Source organism: Budorcas taxicolor, chromosome 10 (assembly GCF_023091745.1).
Source record: "Budorcas taxicolor isolate Tak-1 chromosome 10, Takin1.1, whole genome shotgun sequence".
Lineage (NCBI taxonomy): Eukaryota > Metazoa > Chordata > Mammalia > Artiodactyla > Bovidae > Budorcas > Budorcas taxicolor.
Window position 1 is genome coordinate 36,228,770 of NC_068919.1, and position 12,273 is coordinate 36,241,042.

A 12,273-nucleotide genomic window follows, 5' to 3' on the forward strand; every position below is an offset into this window, starting at 1 on the left:
TTATTTCTTTTTTTTCTACTTGCTTTGTGCTTAAATTTTTTCCTTTCTCTAGTGTCCTAAGGTAGAATATTGGTATTGGTATCAGATCTTTCTTCTTTTCTAATATATACATTTAATATTGTAGATTTCCCTCTGAGCCCTGGTTTCACTGCATTCCACAAATTTTGATGTTATATTTTTATTTAGTTCAAAATAATTTGTAACTTCTCCTGGAACTTCTTCTTTGACTTGTGTGTTAGTTAGAAGTGTGTCATTTAATTTCCAAATAATTTGGGGTTTTTCAGTTATTTTATTATTGCGTTCTATTTTCATTCCACTGTCATCTGAAAACATACTTTGTATATTTCATATTCTTTGAAATTTGTCAAAGTGTGTTTTATAACCCAGAATGTGGTCTTAGTGACTCTTCCATGTGATATTGAGAGCAGAAATGTGTATTCTCCTTGCGACCCCATAGACTTAGCCCACCAGGCTCCCCTGTCCATGGAATTCTCCAGCAGGCTCCCCTGTCCATGGAATTCTCCCCTGTCTATGGAATTCTCCAGAATAGCTACTGGAGTGGGTAGCTATTCTCTTCTCTAGGAGATCTTCCTGACACAGGATTGAGCCTGGGTCTCCTGTATGGCAGGCTGGTTCTTTACCATCTTAGCCACTGGGGAAGTCCATATATGCAGTCTGCTGCTGCTGCTGCAAAGTCACTTCAGTTGCGTTCAACTCTGTGCGACCCCATAGACAGCAGCCCCCCAGGCTCCCCCATCCCTGGGATTCTCCAGGCAAGAGTACTGGAGTGGGGTGCCATTGCCTTCTCCGATATATGCAATCTAGTACCTTATAATAGAAAATACCCAATTTCTCCCTTCCTTCCCTCGAGACATTACTATCACGGATTTCACTTACCATATGCTACAAGTACTCCACATGTTGTTGTTTGAATTACTTTAAATAAAGTTATCTTTAGATTAATAATAAGAAAAATAAAAGCTTTATTTTACCTTCATTTATGCCTTCTCTGCGGAGAAGGCAACAGCACCCCACTCCAGTACTCTTGCCTGGAAAATCCCATGGACAGAGGAGCCTGGTAGGCTGCAGTCCATGGGGTTGTGAAGAGTCAGACACGACTGAGTGACTTCACTTTCACATTTCACTTTCATGCATTGGAGAAGGAAATGGCAACCCACTCCAGCGTTCTTGCCTGGAGAATCCCAGGGACGGGGGAGCCTGGTGGGCTTCCGTCTATGGGGTCGCACAGAGTCGGACACGACTGAAGCAACTTAGCAGCAGCAGCAGGAGCAGCAGCAGCATGCCTTCTCTGATGCTTTTCCTTTTTTTTATATAGGTCCAGGTTTCTGTTCTAAATAATTTTCCTTCTCCTGGAGGAGCTTCTTTTAACCTTCCTTGCAAGGCAAGTCTTCTGGAAATGAATTCCCTATGGTTTTGTCTGAAAAGCCTTTATTTCTCCTTCAGTTTTTAAAAAATTCACTTATTTTGGGCTGCATCAGGTCTTAATCATGGCACATGGAATCTTTGTTGTGGTGCACAGGTTTCTCTCTAGCTATGGAACACAGGTTTAGTTTCCCCGTGGAATGTGGGATCTTAGTTTCACAACCAGGTATCAAACCCACATCCCCTGCACTGTAAGGCAAGTTTTTAACCGCTGGGCCACCAGGGAAGTCCCTGTCCTTCAGTTTTGAAAGATTAATGTTCTGCATATAGAATGCTAGGTGGATGGTTTTTTCTATCAATTTAAGTATTTCAATCCAATCTTTCTTGCTTGCATGGTTCCTGAAGAAAAGTCTGCTATAATTCTTGTCTCTTTTCCTCTAGAGCATTTCCCTGCTCTTGGCTTCTTTCAAGATCTTTTCCTTATCTTTTGTTATCTGCAGTTTGAATATGATATGCCTAAGTGTAGTTATGTTTTATCTTGCCAGCATTTATGTTGCTTGATGTTCCTTGAGCTTCCTGGATTTGTGATTTGGTTATCTGTCATTAATTTTGGAAAGTTCTTGGACATTATTACTTCAAATATTTCTTCTGCTCTGCTCTTTTTTCCCTCCAGTATTCCAATTATGCATATGTTGCACATTTTGAATGTCTCACCATTCTTGGATGTCCTGCTCTGTTTTTTGTTATTGTTATATTCTTCTCTTTGCATTTCACTTTAGGAAATTCCTATTGTCTTATCTTCAGTCTCGCTGATTTTTTTCTTTGTCTTTGTCTAATTTACTGATGGATCCATCAAATATATGTTGTAATATTATTTATTTCTATCGTTTCCTTTTGAATCTTTCTTGATTTCCATCGCTCTGCTTATATTACCAACCTTTTCTTGAATGCTATCTACTTCTTCCATTAGACCTTTTGACACACTAGTCATAATTTAAATCCCCTACTTGGTAATTCCAACATCTATGTCATATCTGAATCTAGTTCTGATGTTTGCTTTACCTTTTCAGACTGCTTTTACCTGCCTTTTGACATCTCTTGTAGTTTTTGGCTGAAAGCAGACGTTGTTTTGGGTAATAAGAACTGAGATAAATAATCCTTTGGCATGAGGTGGATTTTTTTTTGGCTGCACCATAGCGGTGTGCAGAAATTCCTGGCCAGGGATCAAACCCATCCTCCGAGCACTGGGAATGCAGTCTTAATCACTGGACCACTAGAAAAGCCCTGGCATGAGGATTTATGTTAGGCTGGCTAGAAACTGGTTGTGCTATGGTTGTTTCTTATAGCTGCAGATGTCAGATGCTTCAAATTCCTTTAATATCCTTGGTTTGTTTCCTCTCTTGACTTTGGGCTTTCCTAAGTACGTATCAGAGCTTACATCTTGCAGCTCTTTCAGCTGTAAGCCACTGTTATTTCACTGGAGCCCTGTTGATGTGGTAATACAGTGGAGGAGGGGAAGTGTTCTATAATCTAATGATTAAAGCTCTGCCTTTTAATGGGCCTGTCTCTCTGGGCTGTGATCTTCACACGTTTTTCCACTGGTATAGCTTTTTTCCCTTCTTTGGTGAGAAAGAAATATACTTCCGCCAACATAGGTAAGACAGGAAAAGTCTTTTCCCCAATAGAAGGATCTTTCTTGAATTTTCACAAGAACTTAGTGGAATTTTTGGAGGTAGAAACCATGAAAGTATGGGGAAGGCGGGTTCTTCTAAAGACTGTGGCCTCCAGAAGTTTCTCACTCTGTGCTAGTCCTCACTCAGCTTCCAGAAATTCATCAAGGTTACCATTTCAGTGTTTCTCCCAGTTTGTGGCTGAGGCAGCTTCTGCCCCAGATAAACAGATCTTGGCTATAACTCTCTGGTTTCACTTGCATCTTTATTTCAATGTAGTTGACCTCTAACCTCAATTCTCTGATGGGTCCAAGCAAAGTCACTGGTTTTCAGGTGTTGGCTTTTTCCTGTGGTAAGGAAGGGAGGGATGACTTCCAAGCTCTTTACATGTTGGAGCTGAAACCAGAAGTCCCCTATTAGCCCACCCTTTTAAATGTATGTTTTTATTTATCCTATAATGCACATTATATGTTAGGATAATACACACAGATAATTTAAAACTAATAAAAATACTTTTGTAGAGTTGTGTGTTCAGAACATTTTAATGATGGAAAGAAAGTGAAAGTGTTAGTCGCTCAGTTGTGTCTGACTCTTTGCAACCCCATGGACCGTAGCCCGCCAGGCTCTGCTGTCCACACGATTCTCCAGGCAAGAATACTGCAGTGAGTAGCCATGCCCTTCTCCAGGGGATCTACCTAATCCAGGCATCCAACCTGGATCTCCTGCATTGCAGGCAGATTCTTTACCATCCAAGCCACCAGGGAAGTGCTCTTATGATGGAGGTATACAATAAAAAATGTTTGGAGACACTGTGCAAACCACAGCACTCAAAAATGAAGGAAATGGTTACCTGCTGCTAATTGCTGTGGCTCCATCACTGACAGATCCAGTCTCATGCCAAATTATAGCCAAAGGAGTGACCAGAAGCCTTAGGTCCCCAAGCTAAAGTGACAGAGCCAGCATGATTTACCCTTTGTTTATATTAACCAACAAAAACAGGTCTCAGACACTCCAGAAAAGTAGGCAGTGAGGAGGGTATCTAGGCAAATCTAGCTATTCTATGAATTAATCCTCAACAAGCTTGCTAACTGACCCTCACCAAACAGACATCTCTCATGAGGACACACAGTTGAGGGTCTCTAGGCTGGGGGTTTCCCAGAGGGCAGGCAGGGATGATTTCCTCTTTTTATTATATCCTTCAATCTCCCAGCCCTGTACATACTCAGAAGTCCAATTAGTGTCTGGTGAATTTAGCTGAGGTAGTATTGAAGGTAAATGTAGCATATTGGGGAATCTCTACCATTGCAAAAAATGTAACTCCATTCAAATACCTGAAGCAGATGGGAGAGAAAGCAGCGCAGCTGCTGCTGCCTTTCCAAGTTGTCAGCCCTGGAATTGGTGGCAGATGGGTGGACAAGACTTCCAGAAAGCTACCCCTGTGACAGCTAAAAAATGTAGCCACAATTCCATTATTTGAGTCACTCTATAATATATTCCCTTATAAGAGGGGTAGGACACTCAGTAGTCAAGTGTCTCAGTTGGCAAGTAACAAAGCCCCAACTCTAACTTAAACCAAAAATGTTCCGTAACTGAATTTTCAAAGTTGATGATTGGGTTTAGACACACTGAATCCAGGCCTCAAACCACGTCAAGACACACTTCCTAATATTATCTGTCTGTCTGTTTATCACCTCTGCCCTCTCCACCCACTCCTCCATCTGCTTCTTCTGAGTTGTCTTTACTCTCAAGCAGGTTACCTTCACAAAGGGGCAGAAATGGCCACAAGCAGCTTCAGGCTGACATTCTCCAGCTTAGTAACTCCTGGAGGAGAATGTGTTTCTTTCTCAATAGTTACAACAAAAGACTTGGCCCATATCTCTTGGCCTAGACTTGGTCATCTCATTCCTGGTGGCCATCCAACCACCTTCAGTCTAGTTGCCCTAACAGCTGTGTGGAGCTGGGGGAAGGGGGAAGCCCACCAGAACAAGTGCTGACAGTAGGGTTGCTCTCCAGCTGAAAACTGAGGAATAATATCAGGAGAAGGGGGAATGTATTGCAAGGATGCAAAATATTCGGGAGACAAAAATAACATGTTCACTATACCTTAATTGCTTTGCTTTTTAAGAGGAAAGAGTCTTATTTGAAAATGAGAATTTTATATTTTATTAGGGAAAAACGGTTTTTAAAGACCACATTCTGGTAGTTGATGTTCTCTTTACTACATTTTTACTGCTTCTAGTTTTTATGTTTTGTTTTGTTTTAGTGCTGGGAGATAGAAAATTTTTTTAGAGAGACAGAAATGAATCATGAGTTATACTTAAATATCCAACTCAACTTTAACATTGCTGGGTTTTTCCTGAAGTTATTCACTTTTCTAATTTTACATATTTTCTTTTTAAGTGAAATCTCTCTTTGAAGCTTACTTACTTTTGGCTGTGCTGGGTCTCCGTTGCTATGAGGGCCTTTCTCTAGTTGTGGCAAGCAGAGGCTACTCTCTAGTTGTGCACGGCTTCTCATTGCAGCAGCTTCTCTTGTTGTGGAACACTGGCTCCAGAGCGAGGGTTCAATAGTTGTGTCTCAAGGTCTTAGTTACACTGAGAGCATGTGGGATCTTCCCAGACCAGGGTTCAAACCCATGTCTCCTGCATTGGCAGGTGGATTCTTTACCACTGAGCCAGCAGGGAGGCCCCCCTGCATATTCTCTTTTACACTAAAAATATCCTAGTTCCTAATGACATTGATGTACGTTATTTACTTTATCCTACATGTGAATGTTTTGAAGTAGTAACAATATTATTTTTATTTATTATGGTTCACATTTCATTATGGTTTGGGGTTTGACCTTAATATGTAAGGTTTAGCCTTTGATTGTATGGATCACAAAAAAACTGTGGAACATTCTTAAAGACATGAGATACCAGAACACCTTACCTCCCTCCTGAGAAATCTTTGTGCAGGTCAAAAAGCAACAGTTAGAACTGGACATGGAACAATGGACTGGTTCCAAATTGGAAAAGGAGTACATCAAGGCCGTATATTGTCACCCTGTTTATTCAACTTATATGCAGAGTATATCATACGAAATGCCAGGCTGGATGAAGCACAAGCTGGAATCAAGATTGCTGGAAGAAATATCAATAACCTCAGATATACAGATGATACCACCCTTATGGCAGAAAGCAAAGAGGAACTAAAGAGCCACTTGATGAAGGTAAAGGAGAAGAGTGAAAAAACTGGCTTAAAACTCAAGATTCAAAAACCTAAGGTCATAGCATCTGGTCTGATCACTTTATGGCAAATAGATGGGGAAACAATGGAAACAGTGACAGAAGTTATTTTCTTGGGCTCCAAAATCACTGCAGATGGTGACTGCAGCCATTCAATTAAGAGATGCTTGCTTCTTGGAAGAAAAACTATGACTAACCTAGACAGCATATTAAAAAGCAGAGTCATTACTTTGCTGACAAAGGTCCATCTAGTCAAAGCTATGGTTTTTCCAGTACTCATGTATGGATGTGGGAGTTGGACTATAAAGAAAGCTGAGCACCAAAGAATTGATGCTTTGAACTGTGGTGTTGGAGAAGACTCTTGAGAGTCCCTTGGACTGCAAGGAGATCCAACCTGTCCACCCTAAAGGAAATCAGTCCTGAATATTCATTGGAAGGACTGATGCTGAAACTCCGATACTTTGGCCACCTGATGCAAAGAGCTGACTCATTTGAAAAGACCCTGATGCTGGGAAAGATTGAAGGCAGGAGGAGGGAACAACAGAGGATGAGATGGTTGGATGGCATCACTGACTCAATGGACGAGTTTGAGTAAGCTCTGGGAGTTGGTGATGGACAGGGAAGCCTGGTGTGCTGCAGTCCATGGGATCACAAAGTTCAGTTCAGTTCAGTCGTTAAGTTGTGTCCAACTCTTGGCGACCCCATGGACTGCAGCATGCTGGGCCTCCCTGTCCATCACTGGCTCCCGGAGTTTACTCAAACTCATGTCCATTGAGTCGGTGATGCCATCCAACCATCTCATCCTCTGTCGTCCCCTTCTCCTACTGCCCTCAATCTTTCCCAGCATCAGGGTCTTTTCAAAAGAGTCAGCTCTTCGCATGAGGTGGCCAAAGTATTGGAGTTTCAGCTTCAGCATCAGTCCTTCCAATGAATACTCAGGACTGATTTCCGTTAGGATGGACTGGTTGGATCTCCTTGCAGTCCAAGGGACTCTCAAGAGTCTTCTCCAACACCACAGTTCAAAAGCATCAATTCTTCTGACCTCAGCTTTCTTTATAGTCCAACTCTCACATCCATACATGAGTACTGGAAAAACCATAGCTTTGACTAGATGGACTTTTGTCAGCAAAGTAATGACTCTGCTTTTTAATATGCTGTCTAGGTTGGTCATAGCTTTCTTCCAAGGAGCAAGTATCTTTTAATTTCATGGCTGCAGTCACCATCTGCAGTGATTTTGGAGCCCAAGAAAATAAAGTCTGTCACTGTTTCCATTGTTTCCCCATCTATTTGCTATGAAGTGATGGGACCAGATGAGAAGGCAATGGCACCCCACTCCAGTACTCTTGCCTGGAAAATCCCATGGATGGAGGAGCCTGGTAGGCTGCAGTCCATGGGGTCGCTAGGAGTTGGACATGACTGAGTGACTTAACTTTCACTTTTCACTTTCATGCACTGGAGAAGGAAATGGCAACCCAGTCCAGTGTTCTTGCCTGGAGAATCTCAGGGACAGCGGAGTCTGGTGGGCTGCCGTCTATGGGGTCGCATAGAGTCAGACACGACTGAAGTGACTTAGCAGCAGCAGCAGCAGATGGGAGCAGATGCCATGATCTTAGTTTTCTGAATGTTGAGTTTTAAGCCAACTTTTTCACTCTCCTCTTTCACTTTCACCAAGAGGCTCTTTAGTTCTTTGTATTCTGCCATAAGGGTGGTGTCATCTGCATATCTGAGATTATTGATATTTCTCCCAGCAATCTTGATTCCCATTTGTGCTTCATCCAACCTAGCATTTCTCATGATGTACTTTGCATATAAGTTAAATAAGCAGGGTAACAATATACAGGCTTGATGTACTCCTTTCCCAATTTGGAACTCCTTATTGCCAAATTCAGACTTGAATTGAAATAAGTAGGGAAAACCACTATACCATTCAGGTATGACCTAAATCAAATCTCTTACGATTATAGAGTGGAAGTGAGAAATAGATTCAAGGGATTAGATCTGATAGACAGAGTGCCTGAAGAACTATGGACGGAGGTTCGTGACATTGTACAGGAGGCAGGGATCAAGACCATCTCCAAGAAAAAGAAATGCAAAAAGGCACAATGGTTGCCTGAGGAGGCCTTACAAACAGCTGTGAAAAGAAGAGAAGCAAAAGGCAAACAAGAAAAGGAAAGATATACCCATTTGAATGCCGTGTTCCAAAGAATAGCAAGAGAGAAGAAAGCCTTCCTCAGTGATCAATGCAAAGGAATAGAGGAAAACAATAGAATGGGGAAGACTAGACATCTCTTCAAGAAAATTAGAAATACCAAGGAACATTTCATGCAAATATGGGCACAATAAAGGACAGAAATGGTATGGATCTAACAGAAGCAGAAGATACTAAGGAGAGGTGGCAAGAATACACAGGACATACAAAAAAGATCTTTACGACCCAGATAATCACGATGGTGTGATCACTCACCTAGAGCCAAAAATCCTGGAATGCAAAGTCAAGTGGGCCTTAGGAAGCATCACTATGAACAAAGCTAGTGGAGGTGATGGAATTCCAGTTGAGCTACTTCAAATCTTAAAAGATCATGCTGTGAAAGTGCTGCACTCAATATGCCAGCAAATTTGGAAAATTCAGCACTGGCCACAGGACTGGAAAAGGTCAGTTTTCATTCCAGTCCCAAAGAAAGGCAGTGCCAAAGAATGCTCAAACTACCGCACAATTGCACTCATCTCACATGCTAGTAAAGTAATGCTCAAAATTCTCCAAGCCAGGCTTTAACAGTACCTGAACCGTGAACTTCCAGATGTTCAAGCTGGATTTAGAAAAGGCAGAGGAACCAGAGATCAAATTGTCAACATCTGTTGGATCATCAAAAAAGCAAGAGAATTCCAGAAAAACATCTGCTTTATTGACTATGCCAAAGCCTTTGACTGTGTGGATCACAAAAAACTGTGATCACAAAGAGTTGGACACAACTGAGCGACTAAACTGAACTGAACTTAGGATATATCCCCAAAGGAATAAACAGCCAACATTTTACATTGCAAGTCACTTGAAAGAATTCATTTTATGTATGTGATCATGCCATCAATTTGGTAAGCATTAGGTTCCTTTTCTTCAATTTGCTTTCAGCTTTTACAGATTGCTTTTTTTCCCCACTAAAATTAGTATACCAGTTTTATTACTTTTTTAAGTATTAACCATTTTGTTTGGTGTGTAGTAGTATCACATTGTAGTGTTTCCCGTATGATTAATGATGTTGAGCATTTTCCCATGTATTTTTTGCCATTTGTATGAGGCTCCTATGGCTGCTATAATATATTACCATAAACTTGGTAGCTTAAAATAAGAATTTTATTCTTTCACAGTTACAGGTTGCCTTTTAAAATTGCATTTTCTTCAATTTGGTTTTTAATTCTATAAAATGTACATTGTTCCTAAGTCAAAATTATTTTAAAACAGATATATGCAGAGTTTTACTTCCACCCCTATATTCACCACTTAATCCTTTCCTCCCCTATAGGTAACCTTTTAAAAAATTATTATTTGGGGTTTGTCCTTCCATTGATAAGAGCTTCAAGGGGGTGGTGTGTGTGCTGCAATCTATGCACGACTTTCCATCTAGTAGGTGAGATAGATCCTTGAGCTCAGGGAGATTCATTCACTGAGCTCACTCACCCGGGTTGTTGTATTAGGGAAGACAGAAAAACAGAGAGGGCTATATCACCAAGATAGCAAGGCTTCTTGAAGCGGTGAAGGACAAAGTTAAAACCAAAACACAGAATCTATTATTATTTCAAAAGTTAAAATACAAAGCATGACACATCCAAACAAACACAAGAGCACCCCCTGTTGGCCTCTGTTGGGATGCATATAACTGGTAGTGCCTGGATTTGAAAACTGCTCGGACCAGGGTGTCACGTTGGGTTAGCTTTATTAAAGAAGCATACCTGCCGGATACAGCATGCTTGGGGCTGGTGCATGGGGATGACCCACAGAGATGTTATGGGGAGGGAGGTGGGAGGGGGGTTCATGTTTGGGAACACATGTAAGAATTAAAGATTTTAAAATTAGAAAAATAAAATAAAAAATAAAAAATAAAAATAAAAATTAAAAAAAAAAAAAAAAAAAAAAGAAGCATACCTGCCAACAGACTGGGAGGCCTTCGAGGCTCATGTCAAATTTATTCTTGGCTCTCCCCAGCTCTCAAGTCCTGTGGCCCTTGGGACACATGCTGATACTAAATATCTATGTTACCACATCTTGGGGAAAAAGATCCTTACTTTCCCTCCTGCACCTCTTTTCCTGGCTTAGAAAACAAACAAACAAGAGCTGTGTTTTGTACTGTCCCTTGGCCAAAGCTGAGACGGTAGTGACACTGTCCTAACTCTCAAGGTGCTCCCTTACTCAGACAGTATATCACTGTGAGGGATCAATGTGGGACAGTGAGAAAAGGAGCCACGCACCTGGCTTCTCCTGCCTGCTAGCTGTGTGTCCTTGGGCAAATTCTTAACCTCTCTGAGTCTTGGTGTTCTTATCTGAAAAATAAGAATGATAGTATCCAGTTCATGGGCGTTTCTGAGGTTTAAGTGAGTGGTGTGTGTAAAACTCCTGATATGTGATGCCGGTACTGCATATGAACCTCAGTAAATAATAGCTACTAGTATTATTTCCTTTTTGCTTCACAGGAAATTTGTGAGAATCCCCGATTTATCATTGGTGGAGCCAATAGAACTGACATCTGCCAAGGAGATCTAGGTAGGAAAGTTCCTCTGGTCCTATTTAGCCAAACAATCAAGGTGTGATTAAGAGGTATGATCCTTTTATAGTAAGTAAAGGGACAGTAATCTGGTTTTGCTTGTAATGAATTTGGGGGAGGTAGTTTTGATAACATTATTTAAACTCATTCAGCTCTGTGTTGGTGATTACTTCATTTAATTTCTGTCCCTCCCACCTTTCTCACCAGCTCCTTACCTTGTGTCACAACAGAAGGTCGCCTCCTCTCCAGAGTCTCCAGGACACTCACACACCCCACTCAGCAAGACAAAAGCCCTGTTTCTAGCAGGACCCACCTTCCTTAAAGGGCTTCCCTGGTGACTCAGTGGTTAAGAATTAGCCTGCTAATGCAGGAGACAGGAGTTTGATCCCTGGGTCAGAAAGGAAATCCCTTCTCCAGGAGTCCCCACAGTGGAGCAGTGGGGTCCCCACTCCAGTGTTCTTGCCTGGTAAAATCCCATGGACAGAGGAGCCTGGCAGGCTAAGCCCATGGGGTCACGAGGAGTCAGACATGACTTAGAGACTAAACAACAACAACCTTTCTTAGAAAGCAGCTCTGAAATTGTGTGCCATGCATGTCCCTCGGGCATGCAGAATCGATATGCTCACAAAAAGTGCTTTCATAACTCGAACTCTTGTTTAAACTGCCCCAGAATAGCTCCGTTTTAAACAAGCTTTTCAACAAAGGCAACGCCTGCCATGTGGATGAGCATCCAGTTTTCTGTCTGGTCAATTAGCTTGGCTGCTTCCTTTATCTCAGCCTCTTATTTGGAAGGTGTTGTCTTAAGTGTGAACTGCAGAAAAGTGCTGTGAAGTAAAGTTGGAGGAAACAAATATCAACAGACGCAATTTAGAACTTGAGGGAAAAGGGGCACTCAAGGCCAAATGAAAGGAATTTAGCTAATTTGGTCCTGGAAGGAGAGGCTGAAGAGGGTTTGAATATCTGACTTCCTGCACTTGAAGGAAGGCTGCCTGCAGAGCCCTGGCCAGCTAATAACCTGGGCCTTCCAACCGACACGCTGTTTCAGAAAGGCTGGCTGCCTGGGAGGTGGGAAGTGGGGAGGGTGGTAGTGGTGGTGGGAGGAGGCCTGTGGAGGCTCTCAGCCTCCCCTCTGCAGACTCAGAAATGCTGTGACATCCCACACAGCACAACAAAGGCCTTGCATAACCTAGCCTGTGTTCTGTTAGTGTTCCTGTCCTGCCACTTGGGCATTCACACACA

The 12,273-nt window shown here is 41.9% G+C and overlaps 1 protein-coding gene across 4 annotated transcripts in view; it reads left to right on the forward strand.

Annotated features, from left to right (window-relative positions):
• The window catches only part of CAPN3 (calpain 3), a 56,031-nt gene that overhangs the window by 16,833 nt on the left and 26,925 nt on the right, over window positions 1-12,273 (forward strand). For all 4 annotated transcript variants that reach the window (XM_052646409.1, XM_052646410.1, XM_052646411.1 and 1 more), the window contains exon 2: window positions 10,964-11,033. In XM_052646409.1, coding sequence (XP_052502369.1) covers window positions 10,964-11,033 — 70 coding nt within the window. The remainder of the gene's footprint in view (window positions 1-10,963; window positions 11,034-12,273) is intronic.